This window comes from Poecilia mexicana, unplaced genomic scaffold (assembly GCF_051168715.1).
Source record: "Poecilia mexicana isolate PSO_F unplaced genomic scaffold, ASM5116871v1 scaffold_22, whole genome shotgun sequence".
NCBI lineage: Eukaryota > Metazoa > Chordata > Actinopteri > Cyprinodontiformes > Poeciliidae > Poecilia > Poecilia mexicana.
Genome location: NW_028263391.1, coordinates 2,525,633 through 2,542,652, shown reverse-complemented (window position 1 = coordinate 2,542,652; position 17,020 = coordinate 2,525,633). Strand labels below are relative to the sequence as shown.

Here is a 17,020-nt window from a genome sequence, read left to right as displayed (position 1 = left end):
TGTGCCAATGTGAAATTATAATAATAAAAAAATAATAATTTAAAAAACATCGAAAAAATAACTTTTGTTTGAGTCCAACAATTAGACCAATAGGGGGCGGTGTTGTTTTTCTAAGATGTTTACCGGAGAAGAAGAAGTAACTTTGCGGAAAAGCGCTCAGATTTGAGTCGAAAAGCCACAGACTTTCCCCGGCGCTGGGTCAAACAGAACGGGTCGATTATGTGGTCGGTAGCCTGAGTAACGACGGGAAGGTGAGAGCTTAACCTTCAGCTGACCTCCGGTTCATCCACCCCGGTGTCTCCACAGGTCAGAGACAGTCTGTCTTCTCTGAGACCTGTTGAACCAATAGCTGTGATGTATATTTGGAAGATAAAAACCTCAGAAAGGCAGCAGACAATGACAGAGATATTAATCTCGTTTGGTTTTTAATGCTTTGCACTTTGGCCGTTCAGCCTGTGCTCTTTAGAAACCGACCAAGTCTGTTCAGATCAGGATCAGACAACATCCATGTTATCCTTCAGAAAATTTCATTCACATCCTCGGACTTTCACAGCTAGAAATGTCGTATTTTTTTCTCATTACACTGATTATTTTTTCATCAATTTACGTTGGTATGATTTTATATCATAAACTCACCACAATAATACATAGTTGTGTTTGTGAAACCTCTAAATGAAATCAAGTGTAACTAATTTCATCTGGACTCGTATGTTTATTAGAGAACAGTAGAGACCAAAAAAGCTTAATGAAGACCAAGAAACACAGCTATAAATACAAACTAAAGTGAAAAAAATAGACCTTACAGGAGTTGTACATGCAAAGTGCAAAATTAAAATGTTCTCTTAGCTGGAAATGGGTGTGGCCCTTTTTATCTGCTTGAAAATCGTTCCCTCGGAGTTCCTGTTACATTTTACTCCTGCGTTGTAAACGCGTATGTGTTTAATAAAAAAAGAATAAAATTCTGATTATATCAACATAAAGGGTATTATTTTATCTTACTTGACCACCAAACCCCTCCCTCTGGAGGCCAGAATGATCCCTGTTAGAAGTTGGCTGGACAGAAAATCCAGCAGCATTCAGACTGACGCATTAGCTTCCATTAGCTGCTCTTGAGATCAGCTGTATTAATAATGTAGTTGAATGTCCATGTTTCACTTCCAGATGCATCAGTGGGATTTGTCTCCGTTCTCTGTGACTCCGGCCGCGTGTTTGCTGTCCAGATGTGTCTCTGTGGGAGCCGCGTCCCAGGTCAGGACATCATGTCCCCCTGCTGTTATATGAATTATTTCTCCTGATCTTATTTCCTACTTATCCCCTCATTAAATAAAAAACAAACATAGATATCAGATGACTTAATTTGCAACATACGAGCACAGTTGACTGATTCACTGTGTGTGAAAGTCACTTTCTACATTTTTCTCATGAATCTGGATGTGCGAGTTGTATCCGATAGGTCAGTGCTCTGGGATGATATCTTGTCTCTATCTTCCCTTAGGATGAAATCGACTCGGCCTTTTCTGAGCCGAGTCCCGTTTTCTCGGCCCGCCTGCGTGAGGCAGAAGAGCTCATCAGAAAGCAGAAGCAGCTGGATGAGGTATGCCTGGCTGTGATCCCACTCACTGCTTGTTACACTACATCCTAAAGCCCTGGCTTCACTAATTTCAATTACAATCTAGTTGTTCTAATCAGCACAAAGTTACCATTTTGTGCACAGGATCTAAGTTCTACATAACAGCAAGGTTTGTTATTGGGGCTGAAACAATTAATTGTAATGAATCGATTATTTGACTTACTGTCAACTAATTTAGTAATTGATAAATCATTAACTGGACTTAAAAAAAGAAAAGCAGAACCAGTTCAGAGCAGTATTAAGTCAAAGCTGTACAAAAAAATCTGTACATTTTGCATTTAAGATACAAAAAGTATTTTGTCTGTAAATGTGTTCTTTCCAGAACTACTCAAGTTGCTTGTTGATGAGCCGGTCCGACTTTCAGGAAGGAAAAATCCTGGTTTACAGAGAAAAATGACCTCTTGTTAAGCGAAAAAAAAAAAAAAAAACAGTTTCCTTAGCTACCGCTAGATCCTTTTGGTTCTTCAGGCTATAACAATGTTAGGCTGATGTTCTGTACATGTGTTCTGTCCGGTCCCATTGATCCAGGTGCAGCTGCAGTTGGAGCTGTTGAAGGTGGATGAACAAAGTGCTGACGTCGCCCATGGATTTCACCTCAGTGAGTCTCACTCTCATCTATCTCTGTCACAAACTTTTTATTTTAACCTGAAATCAGAATTAGACTGACTAGACAGGTCGTTATGGATCAGACACATAGTCACCGTTACGCAATCTATTTTTTTTTTCAATATTGTGAGCAATACAGTCATCTCTAGTTTTTAACAGTGCTGCATGAGAAATCCAGCTCAGTTTGTGACATGACGAAGACTAGAGCAGTCACATGCCAGATTTCTGCTGATGAACCCCCCCACGTCCTCCTTCCGACTCCTCCTCTCTCCATCAGGTCAGAAGAATGAGAAGCTGCAGTTGCTTGGCAACCACCTCCTGGGTGTCCTGAGGGAGCACAAAGTTCTAAGACAGAGGCTGATGCAGCCACTGGCTCGCACCAACCTGCCCGTCCTGGCTCACCTGCACGCGTAAGATCTGACTGTTTATAACAAGAGTCGGTCATTTTGTGTATGTGCTGATCTGGAGAAAAGTGTCTTATTTCCAGCTCATGTCTAACTCTCTGCTCCAGCTCTGTGGTGGACTCCATCAGGCTGATGATGGACTTCATAGAGTGTCTGGAGGAGAAGCTGAGATCTACCCACAACCGAACCACCAGCACCGACTCTCTCACCCTGCTGGTCTGTTCCGTCACAGACGTGGAACCACAAACCGTACCCCAGTATCCGTTTGCAGGATGTCAAACCGTACCCCAGTATCCGTTTGCAGGATGTCAAACCGTACCCCAGTATCCGTTTGCAGGATGTCAAACCGTACCCCAGTATCCGTTTGCAGGATGTCAGTACTGAACTTCTTAAAGGGGCAGTAACATTTAAAATAGATTATTTTTAGAGCTTTGCATCATGTTATAAAGTTGTTCCTTCATCAATAGCATACCAGGAGTGTTGCTTTAAATTTTTTTCATGCATGTTTGAGAACCATTCAGCCGTGCAAAACACCTGGTTGGACTTAGCTCCGCCTTTGAAACGCAGCTCCGCCTCACCTACAGCTCTCCCCTGCAACGTCCCTATCCAGCTCCTTCTGACTAGTCAGCAGCAATTACCAAACACCTGGTGGAACTGTGCATCTGCAGATCTCATCATAGGAGTCACTTCTCAGAGCAATGCTGGTAAAAACGTAAATAGAGGAGTGATGACTTCCTGAAGGGGGAGACTCAGAACAGGACTTTTAAAGAGACAGAAACCCAATTTCAAGGGATTAAATTAGGAAGTAAAATTTATTTTAAGTCATATTTGTTATATGGAGCATTTCTTTAACAAGTGAAGGCAACAGTTACTTAATTATGTCATAAAATGGCACTATGTGCCCGGAAAACATAATACTGCCCCTTTAATGACGATCAGTCTGGATAAATGAAAAGAGTGTAGGAAAGTAAATAGTGTTTTATACTTTTCAGTCCATTTGTCCATCCATTCTTATCTATTGTTCCAGTAGCAGTTATCCCAGTCAGATGAGCAGTAACCCTTGGGCTGGGCTCAGTAACAGAGACATGGGAACATTTGGAGCACATTTAGCATAAAGCATGTTCTGCCCACAGGCTGCAGGGACATGATCATTCTGAAGTTAGTCTCTCCTGCCTCTCCTCTCCAGGATAACTCGCTCGCCCTCCTGCTGACTATGGCTTCAGAATCTGAGATGTTGTTCCAGAGGATTCAGCAGTGGAGGTCGATCAGCTGCAGGCGCCCAGAAGCGTCTGAGGCACAGACTGGTTCTGAGCTGTCTGCTCCCTAAGGACTCTGTGGAGCCCCCTCTGATGAAAACCATCCGGAATGAACCAGAATAGCTTCCTTAATTCCAACTGGACCTCTGTGTCCTCTTTCTCATACTGTTGTAACCCAGACTCTTCAGATTTGAATAAAGCATGCTTGAATTATACATAAGAAAATCTTTAATTTTTAAGTTAGTCATTTTTTTTCTTTTCAATTCAAGTTTCCACCATTTGTTAACTGCAAAAGTATTATCACTCTCGGTCAAGACAAAATGGCTGATTGGCCACAGCGCCCCCTCTGGTGGATTTGGGCGGCAAGAAGATCATGTGTGAACTTGACAGGTGGGAGTTAAAAGTATTTGATCTAAAGTTTGCTGTTCATTTTCTAAATTTGTGTATATATATATATATATAAAAAGTTTTGGTTAAAAAATACATTGTTGGGCCCTATTGATATAGAGATTTTTTTTAAATAAATCTCTCCTTGTCTTATGTTGCTTAGATAAGTATATAGGTGTTGTGTACAAACAGTTACAAAGTCAGCCTTCTATCATCTGAAGAACATCTCCAGGATTAGAGGACTGATGTCTCAGTGAGATCTAGAGAAACTCATCCATGCGTTTATCTATAGTCACATTGATTACTGCAACAGCGTTTTCACAGGTCTGTCCAACAAATCAATCAAGCTGATGCATAACTCTGCTGCTCGCGTTCTCACTAAAACCAAAAAGATGGAACACGTAACACCAATTTTAAAGTCCCTACACTGGCTCCCTGTAGCTCAGAGAATATTCTTTAAAATACTGTTGTTGGTTTATAAATCACTGAACGGCTCAGCACCACAATACATTAAAGATCTTCTGTTGTTGTATCAACCTTCCAGAGCCTCTCGGGTCTTCTAGTTCTGGTTCTGCTCTGCATCCAGAACCAGAACCAAACGAGGAGAAGCAGCATTCAGCTTCTATGCACCACAAATCTGGAACAAACTTTCAGAAAACTGCAAAACAGCTGAAACACTTTTGTCCTTTAAATCTAGACTAAAAACCCACCTGTTTAGAGTTGTATTTGAAACGTAATCAATTACGAATTTAGTGATGGCACTTAATGTAATGTTTTGATTGTTGAGTCTATGTTGCATGACTGTGGTTTTGTGTTTATGATGTAAAGCACATTCCTGCTGAAATGTGCTATACAAATAAAATTTGATTTGATTTTTCTTTTCCCTCTGATGTCTGACATTTTATTTATTTTTATTTTACTTTATTTTTTTTATTGTCATCTTATAATTTGATGTGTGCCCTAAACCTGTAAGACTTGACATCTTGTACATACATGAAAAGTTATTCTGTACATTTGTTCAAAAAAAAAAAAAGGGTAGCGTACGGATGGTTTCACGACACTCGGGGAAAATTTTTCAACCAAAATACCTTAAAGTCCAGTTCAGGTGGCCATTTCGACATGCACGTCCATGCGCCAGCCCAGTAAGCGGCGGTACTACACCCACAAACTGAATATAAACAACTCATGATGACACAGGGCTTCCGGTTTAGTTCAGTTTAGATGACGCTTCTCTGGTGGAGTTTGGAAACAGCTGCGTTTACATTGTAGTGTCCAGCGCTCGGTAAGCCTGAACAACCACTGACACATTTCTTCTCATTTATTTTGTGGTCCAGTTTCCGCCATTTTAGATACTAATGAGCTAATTGAAGCCGGAGACAGTTTCCAGATAAAGACAGTGGACTGTCGGCTGTCCAGCTAGCTAGCTGCTAGGTCGTTAGCACTGCTGTAAACAGATGTGATGTTGTTGAGAGCCGGAGGCTGATAAGCTGAGGAAAAAAAACAACACACACCATCAATCTGAGCTCTCGTTGGCGTCCACCAGAGACTGAGTGCTCTGTTTGATTAGTTTTATTTTGGGAGTTTAGCTTTGTTTCCTCGTCGGTCTCTCAGTTTCTACGGTGAAGTAGATTAAACTGAAAGGCTTTAGCGGTTGTTGGCTGTTCACCCAACACAGCTGAGGATTAAAAACACAGAAGTGTCGTCAGGTTTTCGATTATTTACACTCTTGAAATACTCCAGAAGAAGTTAAAATACCTTCCATATGGTAAGAGCTTAAATATATAAGAATTGGAGTCAAACTAAATGACAAGTGATGTTTTTCGACATTAGGAAAATCACAGATGTCTTGACCAGCCAAAGTAGAGCCCTGCGTTAGTATGCAATACATGTATCCCACTGGGACCTCATGTTATAAACTAGCTAAAGAAAAATTACGAAATAGAAGAAAAACTCTGAAATAGTTGTCAACATTTTCTTGTGTAAAGCTCTTTAAGATCAGACAGAGAGCATCTACATTATTTTTTATGTTGTGCCACAGATTATTTTTTTCAATTGGGTTTAGGTCTGGTCTTTGACTAGGCCATTCTAGCACATGAACATGCTGCTCACTGTATCTCTGGCTCCATGTTCAGAGTGGTTCTCCTGATGGAAGGTAAAACTTCCACCTCAGTCTTCTGCAGGTTCTAACAGGTTTTCCTCCAGGATTCTCCTGGATATATACTTTGTCCATATTCAAGCGTTAATACTGGCCACAGCATGATGCTGCCTTTACCGTTTTTCACCATTATGATGGTGTGTGTAGGGTGATGTGCAGTGTTAGTTTCCCACTGTACAGAGTTTTGCATGCAGGCCAAACATTTAATTCTCCCATCTTCACCTTGTTGCACGTTTGCTATGGCAAACTTGAGTCTGGGTGACTGATTGCTTTATTTCAGATAGATGTGTTACTTTCTTAGTGAGGCGGTGTGGTTGACCCCGATGCTAAGAGAGTCGCTGCCAGACTGTGATTGGTTCCTTCCTGAAACAAAATGAGTCATAAAAAAAAACAAATACAGTCCCAGTAATCTGTTGAACTAATCATACACCTTAGACTGGATTAAGAATTTCATGATGATGAAACTGTGCAATACTGAATTAATCACCACACGGCATCAACATGTTTATTCATACCTTATTTATTCACCTTATTGATTTCATTATTGTGATTTGTTACGCCATCTAGCCATGCTGGTCCTTTTACTGCTCCATCTATTTGATGTTAATGTGTACACTCAGCTGACAGTAATTCACTGTGACTGGCTACTTGTTTGATCTGGGAAAATGACCATCATAAAATGGGGAAGTACAGAAAACCCAAACAGGACAGAGGAGCAGTGCCTGCTGTTGAATATTCATAAAATGGATATTCATAAAAATATCCATTTTACAGCAAAATGGATATTCATAAAAATATCCATTTTATGAATGTTTTTATGGAGAATAATTCTCCCTTTTGCCTTTCCACCATGTTCCAGACACCACTAGGCTCACTAAATCTTCTCTTCTGTTATCATTTTGTATCTTAAAGACTATAACTGCTGCTTTATGAATAATCTTTATCTTACCAAAGTAAAATTCTAAGAAAAAATGTGGAATTCCAGAAATTTCCAAGACTTTTTAAAAATGACTTGAGTAGGAGCTATATTTAGCCTCTGAGTGGGTTCAGCTTTTGAGTCATTTGTCTTGGGACTTTCCTTCCACTTTGTAAATTTGTGCTCGTAATTATATCTGTCACCATAATGCATTTTGCTGGACGATAAATTATCCCAGAAATGATTACGATAAACGATATTGTTGTTTGAACACTATTTTCAAATAATATATAGATAATTGTATAATAATAGTTCAACGTTGCTCTCTTAAAGACCAATAAGCTTTAATTTTTTTAAAGAGCTGGGAGACGTTTTAATTACCCAAAGTTAAACACAACAACCAAAAATGATAAATAAAAGGTGTGTATTTACATTAATCTGATTACATCATAGTTTCAGCTCATGTCTTCACACTCTGTCCCAGAGGAGATTAATTCACAGTTTTTCTCTCCTCTGTGTAGAAGCTGTAGCTGTGGGAAGCAGCAGTCTCTGACTCCCTGAGGGTTCTTACCTGGAGTTCCCCCTCCCACAACACACACTCACACAGACAGTAAGTGGCACACTTTGACCTCACACATACTTAGGTTGCATCAGCTGCAGAATTTCTGATGCAATGATGCCGTAATAAAAAAAATCATAACATAGAGTAAAGTCTGTTCTGTGATCAGTGAGGCCACAGGCTGGTAGGGTAAGCAGTGAGGGTAGCAGCCAACAGGATCTTAGTTTTGTTGCTGATGACATGTCTGTGTGTTCCTCTGGGCTCTTCCAGGTTTACTTCAGAGGGCCATCATGGTGCTGGCCGACCTGGGAAGGAAGATCACCTCGGCGCTGAGGTCACTCAGCAACGCCACCATCATCAATGAAGAGGTAGGACACACAGTGTGGCGCCGAGCGCTACTCTTTGTTCTGGAAACTGCTACTGAAGAAACCTTACAGGTTTTATTTAGTTTGACCTGAAGTAGAAGAGGCTTCTAGAAAGGGAGCTCTGTTCTCTACTGAGGTTCATGTTGAGCTGGCTTGGAAATAAAATCTCAGATTTCTTTCATAGCAAATCTGTTTTTAGAGCTGTTGTAGATGGGGGGGAAAAAAGGAGTAAATTTCTGCCAAAATGTCAGAAGTTTTTGAGATCTCAGAAATTTTCTAGAAATTTTCTGAGCTCCAAGTTGAAAATTTGCCAGAAAACCCCCTGAAAGTTTGAGATTAATCTCTACAATGGTCCTAATACGCCGTTATAGATTTTCTATTTTAATTGATTTTTTTTCCCTTGCTTACTTTTTATCCAATGTTGACTTTATAAATTTATGGTATTTGTACTGAAATATTAGTGAAATCCAGGTTTACTGCAGATCTGTGTAATACCAACTGCTCTCTCTTAAAAACAAGGTGAAAGAATGTCATGAATAATGAACAATTATTCCAGAAATGCTCCTTCAGGCTCATGTATAAAGGAGACATTAAATCAGCTTTTTCCCTTCAAATATTACGTTGGACAAAGCTTCTGTTTCTTTTAATAAATCTTTTAGAAAAATGTAGCGTCTTGTGCTATGGTGCACTTTTACAGTTAGAGGAGGGCAAAAAAGAAATGGTGGACTAAATGAGATGTTTAGATTGTGTTTATCTAGGTTTTCTTTAAAGGTAACTTTCAGGATCATAGTTTAAATTGAATTTAAATCTTTTGTGATAAATTAAAATTTCAGTTTGTCCACAAAGAAGGAGAAAACAGTTGGATTTGGTTCCTAAAGGAGAAATGGGAGAGTGGTTCTTCAGGAGTTTGTTTGTTTTTATCCTCCCAGGTGTTGAACGCCATGTTGAAGGAGGTGTGTGCTGCTCTCCTGGAGGCAGACGTTAACATCAAACTGGTCAAACAGCTGAGGGAAAACGTCAAGTAAGCATGGTGCAGCTGGGTTCTGGTCCCGTTCTCCTGGGCAGAACCCGGCTGTTAGCAGATCCTCTGTCCTCCCCCTGCAGGTCTGCCATAGACCTGGAGGAGATGGCCTCAGGCCTGAACAAGAGGAGGATGATCCAACACGCTGTGTTCAAGGAGCTGGTGAAGGTAGGTCCATAAGTCATGAGAACCATGAGTTCCAGCTGCTGTGAAGTGTCCGTGTGTGTGTGACGTGTGTGTGCTCTGTTTCAGCTGGTTGATCCCGGCGTGAAGGCCTGGACTCCAACCAAAGGCAAGAACAACGTCATCATGTTTGTTGGTCTGCAGGGCAGTGGCAAAACTACAACCTGCTCCAAGGTGACTGCACACACCTGACACACACTCTCCTAAAACACCACATACAGTTTACAGTTCTTTTAAACGACTAAAAAGGGCTGTTTTCTTTCATTACTTATGTTTACAGACTTAAAGCTGATCAGACCTTATGGAACGTTTTCCTCATCCTTTTTTGAAGCTTCTGTTATCGCAACTGTTCAGTATTGTGGTCCAACCCTTGAATAGTAGCACCAAAACCTTCAATGATGTAGAGAAAAGAACATTTAAAACAATCAGGATATGAAACAGTCCCCAGAAACTCTGAGCGAATGTTATAATCAGAAGAAAGTAAAACTGAACTTGTTTACTAAAGTATGCTAGGCACAAAAACCCTAAATGTTATAAAACCTTTTTTATACACATGTAGAAAAAAAAAAGAATGGAATTAACAGAGAAAACAGACGTTTGTCTTAGTTCCAACTAAATCTGAATGAACATCTGTTGAGCCTGATGAAGATGTGGATAGTTAATGTTCCCACAACCTGAGATGAGTTTCAGTTTGGAGTCACTTGGTTTAGATGTGGCATTCTGATGGAACCCAGACAATTAAGGTTAATTAACAGCTTTTAGTAAATTGTGCAAGAAATTCTGTTGAGACCAGATATTTACATGAAATATATGGAAATCAAAATCTTTCCTGTTTTAGGACACTTAGAAATAACAAAATATTTACTTGCTAAATCCCTGGGCGAGGCATTATTTAAAAATTTGTTTTTAATTTCTTCAAAATCAGAAGATTGCATCCATTTCCTCGGTATTTGGTGGAATTGCCTGTGAAAATGCATCAACATTGAGTTGGTTGTCCTTAATTAATTTTCTAACTAAATTACTAGCATGTTAAGAGTTCATGTCTGTTTAGATTGATCTTGTTTGTGCTATAAAATGCCACCCTATGCAAGGAAAATGCATAATAATGCCCTTAAATAGCCTCCTTGCTTTCTTCTTTGTGCTGTAATGAAATCTGTTTCTCACCTCCAAGCCTCCAGATTGAACCCAGATCATCCTAAAATGTTTCTCCAGAAATTAGCTTTTTTTTTTTTTTTTTTAACAATCCAAGTCATTGATTTTGTGGCATCAGTTTAGAAATATTCACAAAGATTTTTATGAGATTTTTCCTCATTACATCCCTTTAAAACTCTACATATAGAAGAAAAAGAAGAGGAAAAAATAACAAGCAGACAGACTGGTCAAACAAATATTTTTATTCCTTAAAGAACTTAATTATCGGCAGAGTAGTAAAAGTTAGAAACACTGCCACCTGCAGATGGGAGGTAGCAGCCACAATTTGCAGTAAACTCACATTTACATGTTGACGTAAAAAAAAGACAGAGATCTGCTGATTTTGCGTAAATTTCCGCGATTGCAGATTTGCGAAAAACTGGAGGAACTGTTAAATGATGGCCACTGTGACACACAGCTCTAGACCTTCATGTCTGTGTTCCACTAACAGCAGCTTCTCCCGACAGCTCGCTTATTATTACCAGAGAAAAGGCTGGAAGACTTGCCTGATCTGCGCCGACACCTTCAGAGCAGGTAGGCACACACACTGCCTGTAGCATTACCTAGCATGGCGTGTCACTCTTTATCCAGATGATCTATAAATAAACAAACATCTTCTCTTTGATGTGAAAACTCCTCTCTTGTCTCTAAGGTGCCTTCGATCAGCTCAAACAAAACGCCACCAAAGCCAGAATACCTTTTTATGGCAGGTGAGCGTTCCTGTGCTGCTTCCCCTGTTTGTAATTAGCCCCTGGTACCCCTCTGCCCCCTCCCTCACTCTCCTCATGGTTCCCTGTTTGTGTTGGGTTCAGTTACACTGAGATGGATCCTGTGGTGATCGCCGCTGAAGGCGTCGAGAAATTCAAAGGCGAAAACTTTGAGATCATCATTGTGGACACGAGTGGAAGACACAAACAGGAGGATTCACTGTTTGAGGAGATGCTGCAAGTGTCCAACGCAGTGGTGAGTACCTGAACTCATCACCACAGAGGATCGGCTTGACGGAAGTAAGGACTCACCAATCCACTTTTTTCTGAGATTTAGTACCGGCCAATATGATAGAGAAACAGCTGAATTGACTTAAAACATTTATTTTTTTAAAACACAGACATGTATGTACTGAATTACAAATGTATCTGATGGCTGTGCACCAGAACAGCACACCAAAATACTCCAATAGCTTCAGTAGCTTGGTCAAAGATGGAAAAACAACTTCAATTTGTTCAGTCAGTGTAAATAGGAGTAGAACAGCCAATGTAAAATGAATAATGAAAAAACAAACTGATAAAAGAAGAAGTTGACTACCTCGGTCAAACATGTAAAAATAAACTGTAGCAAACATTCTTTTAATGGTTCAGAAAGAGCAAATAGAAATTCTAAATATAATGTAAAATAAATAATAAAGCATGATGTTATTCAGAGCACAAAGCATAGAATTAGACTGAATAGATGATACTTAATCTATGTTTTTTTCAAGATCAATACAGATATTAATAACTGATTGGTTCATCTCTAGTATCTTAAGTTTTATTGGTGTCTAAGGACTTTTTTTCTCTACTGTTATGATATATTTATGCTCCTCCTTTCTCTGTTCCCATAGCAACCTGATAACATTGTGTACGTGATGGATGCTTCCATTGGTCAGGCTTGCGAAGCCCAGGCTAAAGCTTTCAAAGACAAAGTGGACGTAGCGTCGGTCATCGTCACAAAGCTAGATGGACACGCCAAAGGAGGCGGAGCTTTGAGCGCGTAAGAACCTCTGCTGCACGGCGCTGCTCGGCTGGTTGGCCCGCGAGCCGATGGTTTACCCTCACTGTGACATTCTGTTGATAGTGTGGCGGCCACCAGGAGTCCCATCATCTTCATCGGAACAGGGGAACACATCGACGACTTCGAGCCGTTTAAGACTCAACCTTTCATCAGCAAACTGCTGGGTAAAAACCTCCTGTGTTTCTGCTCTGAAAAGCACCTGCTGCTTCTACCAAGAATGTAACTCTGTTAGTTAGATGAAGGTTAGGGTTAGTTAGTCTTTCTAACATCTGATCACTGCCTCTGGGGAAAATGACCTTTCTTTCGAACCAAGTTGTAGGGATTCTTTTCAGTGGAGCTCAGTGGAAACTTTGAGTTAAATTTGGATCATAATTTGGATCATAATTTGGATCATATGTAATTCCATCCCGTAGCGCTTCATAAAAAACAGACATCTACCCAAATAGTTAGAATTCCCAGGGTTCCAGCACAGACTAGAAAGAGTTTGGAAAATTAGTTTTGTTTGCACATTTTATATCCTGTCCCTTTTTTTTTTTGGTCTTTTTCACCTGATCTCTGTCGAAATAACTGCTTTAAGTTGATCAGTAGGATTGGACAATATGTTTGAGTATTGACTTGAATACTGTAGGAACAATGATTTAGTTAAATTCAAATCCAAAAATATTTTATTAATACCATACAAGTTTCATGTTGAGGTCAGGTGGGAGGGATGCAACTGAACATTATATTTTTATTTCTCACAGACTACAAGTCCCAAAGTCCCACAGAATAAATGACTTTGGTCCTTTGTTGTTATTTTCCACCTCTACATTTAAATCTGCTGTTGAACCCAGGCAGACACGCAGCCAGAGTTCTGCATCAAGTCAAAAGATGGTTTGTGTTGCAGGAATGGGTGATATTGAAGGACTGATCGACAGAGTGAACGAGCTAAAGCTGGATGACAACGAGGAGCTGATAGACAAACTGAAACACGGTGAGAACCCAGACGCCTCCACTGCAGAACCTGCTGCAGACACAGCGACTCACTCCTGATCTCTGACCTGCAGGTCAGTTCACGCTCAGGGACATGTACGAGCAGTTCCAGAACATCATGAAGATGGGGCCCTTTGGACAAATTATGGTAACTGAAGACTTCCTCTCAAATTATCTTAAAGGCGACCTATTATGCTTCCTTGAACAGGTTGGGACAGTTCTGTGGACGACAAAACAAGTTTATCACATTTGTTGCACAAATCATTCTTAGGGTCTCTGTCACTTTAAATTCAATAAGCTGCTTCAGCGGTAAAACCAACTGACCAAGCTTGGGTTGGTAGGAAATGGCACGTTGTGACTTAACAGTCGGGAGGTTTTTGAAACGGCTCATTTTTCCAGACACCAAAAAGCATAAACTTATTGACAAAAAAATGGCTGTTTGTTCGTTTTCTCTTTAAAGCGCTTGGTCTGTATTTAGAAGCAGTATTTCGCTTAATAGGTCGTCTTTAAGCCTGTTCTTTTCTTGCTGTTTGCATTTCTTCATGTAGCTACTGGATTTCTGTTGATGTGTAAATAGTAAAACTATGTTGATTCAGCGTCTGTATGAGTAGATGCTGTTAGTTCCATAAGTTGTATGCAACCCTAACTATACAATGTTCAAAAGGGCTGATATGCTATAATCTAATACATAATGACCTTATTGATGATTGATCTGAGAACCTTCAAGAGGAGGCGTGTGTCTCTCTGTCCTGACTCTGGATCTGTGTGTGTGTGTGTGTGTGTTGCATTCAGGGTATGATTCCTGGCTTCGGTACAGATTTCATGAGTAAAGGAAACGAACAGGAATCAATGGCCAGATTGAAGAAACTCATGACCATCATGGACAGCATGAATGACCAGGGTAACACACACTGTGACACCTACTCTCTCTCTCTACTGTTCTCTGAATTTGTCAAGCAGATCTGAATGTAGATGTTAGTTTGAACGGGATTTCTGATTACCTCAACCTATGAAAGATTAACGGAGAGGGTGAAGTCTCTGACTGACCTCACTATGTTTGCTTTACAGAACTGGACAGTAAAGATGGAGCGAAGCTGTTCAGTAAGCAGCCCAACCGGATCCAGAGAGTGGCCCGTGGATCTGGAGTTGCCACCAGAGACGTTCAGGAGTTACTCACTCAGTACACCAAGTTTGCTCAGATGGTGAAAAAGATGGGAGGCATCAAAGGATTATTCAAAGGTACCAGTGAGCCACAATTCATGGCTAGAGGAGATTGATCTGGTTCTGATGTAGTGATACAATGTTTCTTCATCAGAAGAGTAATGTTGGATGCTAGCTGTGTTTGAGCAAACCTCTGAACAACACGTCTTCTCTTGCTTTATCAGTTTCTGACCGAATGGAAATAACATGTCTGGATATTTAATAACCACTTTTAAAGGAGGACTGTGTGAATGTAGAAAACTATGAATCACTTTGTAAAATCTGCTGAAGGATGAAGTGTAATTTGATTATGCAACACTTCCCAAAATCATGATCTGAAAGGAGAGCAAAAAAAAAAAAACCTCAAGGTTTTTAGAAAATATGAGCATCCCGGGATTTACATGCTAATATGTTTGTGATGTTTGGTGTTCCAGGAGGAGACATGTCCAAAAATGTGAACCCATCTCAGATGGCCAAACTGAACCAGCAGATGGCCAAAATGATGGACCCTCGGGTCCTGCATCATATGGGTAAGACCTGCTCTCCAGCACAACTCCCACAGTCAACATTCATCCACAGCTCACCTCACACCTTCACTTAATGAAAGAATTCTTTAATTATATAGAGCTCATAAAAAGACTCAAAAACAGATGTGAAGGAGTTGGAAGATGTAGAGAAATACCAAAATGCCTTAGTAAATCCAGCAAATCAGTCCGACACAGTTGCTGAGCAATGTTAACTTCACAGCCTAGTATTGAATAAAAATAATTTAAAACTACAGTTTGTTGACATAAAATGGAAAGAGTTTTTTTTAAATTCTGAGTACCTGATAGAGGAAGTATTTCAAATGGAAATAATAATAGGTTTAGGAAACCTCACAAGTTAAAGAAGCTTTCACAGATTTATAGTAATTAGCTTTTACAAAGAAACTTCTTGATACTATTCATCCAGGAATATTAGATCTGATGTATTCCCTTTGCTTTTAATAAGATCTGGTTGTATGTCAGTTAGGCTTCAAGTTACAAAAACTCCTCAAGTTATTAAGAGGGGCCAAGGTCAAGAGAATCAGCTGTTGATGAATTTTACAGATCAGAGTAATAAATGAGTGCACTGTTCCAACATGTCCCGCCTAAAGTCTGTTGGCATCATCAGCCTGCACTGTCTGAACAGAAATGAGTTTAATTCATGAACAGCTTTTATTCATTTTCTCTTTAATGCCAGAAAATATTTAAATAAATCTAACTCGCTTGTAAATGTGTTATAAAAAATAAACATTATAAAACAGACTTTCATGCACAAAGCTGAAAAAATTACTAAAACAATACAGAATAAAATGTATTATTATGCCCTAGACATTAATGCCTAGTGCTCAGAAAGCAAGATCATACTGACTTTTTTTAAAACCTGTTTCTTTCAACAATCCAGATTTGGTTTTAAAAGCAGTTGGAGTTAAAATGGACTCCACCAGCTTGATGAGTTTTGCTTCATGTTGTTATTTTTTTCCTGCACATATTTAAATGTCCCACAGCTCATCAGTCAAACAGTTTAACTTGGTATCATTCTGTTATGTTTGTGTGTTTTAGGAGGCATGGCTGGTCTTCAGTCCATGATGCGTCAGTTCCAGCAAGGAGCTGCCGGCAATATGAAAGGCATGATGGGATTTAACAACATGTGACCTCCCACACAGCTGATGCCTTAATACAGAAGAGGAAACTCTTCTCCTCCTTGCAGGTGGAGGAGGTGGGGCAAACCCTGTCTTTTGCTGCTTTGCACCAACAAATAAAATACAGTTTGTCCTTTAAGAAAAACAGTGGAGGGTAAATTGTGAGTTTAAAGGAATAGTTGAACTTTTCAGTAAATGTTTTTGTTTGTCAGAGAAACCTCGAATGCTCCTCGGTCTTGTGGAAGATGAGCTGATATTTAACGGGCCTCATTACCTTTGGTTGGTAAAAATGTTTCCATGTAAAATTAAAACATAGTTTGAACCATTACAGGAGTAAATGGCACAGGATGAAATTGAGTAGTGACAGTATTTTTGTCATAATAAAAAATTTTTATTGCATCATTTTAAACCTGGTGTGTATTTATTCCGAGTGATAAAATTACACCAAATTTAGCTGTTTTAAGGTTTTTAAACTGTGTGGGCTGCACAATGGCGCAGTAGGTAGGACAGCAAGAAGGTCCTGGGTTCGATACTTTAAAGTCTCCCTAGGTATGAGTGTGTACATGGTTGTTTGTCCTGTCTCTGTCCAAGTATGAGTGTGTGCATGGTTTGTCCTGTCTGTCTCTGTTGCCCTGCAATGGACTGGCAACCTGTCCAGGGTGACCCCGCCTCTCAACCGAAATGTCTTGCTGGAGATGGGCACCAGCACCCCTCCAGACCCAACTAGGGGCAAGGATGTAAA

General features: G+C 39.9%; 2 protein-coding genes across 4 annotated transcripts; both read left to right on the top strand.

The window, feature by feature from the left end:
- The first annotated feature begins 107 nt into the window (after positions 1-107).
- haus2 (HAUS augmin like complex subunit 2) lies at positions 108-5,166 on the top strand. Of its 2 annotated transcripts, none has more exons than XM_014968641.2 (7): positions 108-251; positions 1,162-1,248; positions 1,496-1,594; positions 2,159-2,228; positions 2,514-2,646; positions 2,748-2,856; positions 3,827-5,166. In XM_014968641.2, the coding sequence occupies exons 2-7, from the start codon at positions 1,162-1,164 to the stop codon at positions 3,965-3,967; spliced, it is 639 nt and encodes a 212-aa protein (XP_014824127.2). In that variant the 5' UTR covers positions 108-251; the 3' UTR covers positions 3,968-5,166. The 2 variants fall into 2 exon arrangements, with proteins under 2 accessions (XP_014824127.2, XP_014824128.2); XM_014968642.2 differs by having other exon boundaries at positions 125-306.
- A 288-nt stretch (positions 5,167-5,454) lies between these two features.
- srp54 (signal recognition particle 54) lies at positions 5,455-16,687 on the top strand. Of its 2 annotated transcripts, XM_014968647.2 has the most exons (17): positions 5,455-5,565; positions 7,876-7,964; positions 8,184-8,281; positions 9,208-9,299; positions 9,383-9,467; positions 9,552-9,656; positions 11,141-11,207; positions 11,326-11,383; positions 11,486-11,636; positions 12,274-12,422; positions 12,507-12,607; positions 13,330-13,416; positions 13,490-13,563; positions 14,208-14,316; positions 14,484-14,654; positions 15,050-15,145; positions 16,199-16,687. In XM_014968647.2, exons 3-17 carry the CDS (start codon positions 8,204-8,206, stop codon positions 16,288-16,290), a joined length of 1,515 nt encoding a protein of 504 aa, XP_014824133.1. In that variant the 5' UTR covers positions 5,455-5,565; positions 7,876-7,964; positions 8,184-8,203; the 3' UTR covers positions 16,291-16,687. The 2 variants fall into 2 exon arrangements, with proteins under 2 accessions (XP_014824133.1, XP_087858872.1); XM_088002746.1 differs by lacking the exon at positions 7,876-7,964 and having other exon boundaries at positions 5,493-5,565.
- Positions 16,688-17,020: the final 333 nt, after the last annotated feature.

Bases quoted from the DNA above. Each gene is read 5' to 3' on its own strand.
- srp54 (XM_014968647.2), top strand. From the start codon at position 8,204: ATGGTGCTGGCCGACCTGGGAAGGAAGATCACCTCGGCGCTGAGGTCA. The intron at 9,657-11,140 runs GTGACTGCACAC...TTCTCCCGACAG, and splicing joins AAACTACAACCTGCTCCAAG to CTCGCTTATTATTACCAGAG. The intron at 14,317-14,483 runs GTAACACACACT...TTTGCTTTACAG, and splicing joins GGACAGCATGAATGACCAGG to AACTGGACAGTAAAGATGGA.
- haus2 (XM_014968641.2), top strand. From the start codon at position 1,162: ATGCATCAGTGGGATTTGTCTCCGTTCTCTGTGACTCCGGCCGCGTGT. The intron at 1,595-2,158 runs GTATGCCTGGCT...CCATTGATCCAG, and splicing joins AGCAGAAGCAGCTGGATGAG to GTGCAGCTGCAGTTGGAGCT. The intron at 2,857-3,826 runs GTCTGTTCCGTC...TCTCCTCTCCAG, and splicing joins CCGACTCTCTCACCCTGCTG to GATAACTCGCTCGCCCTCCT.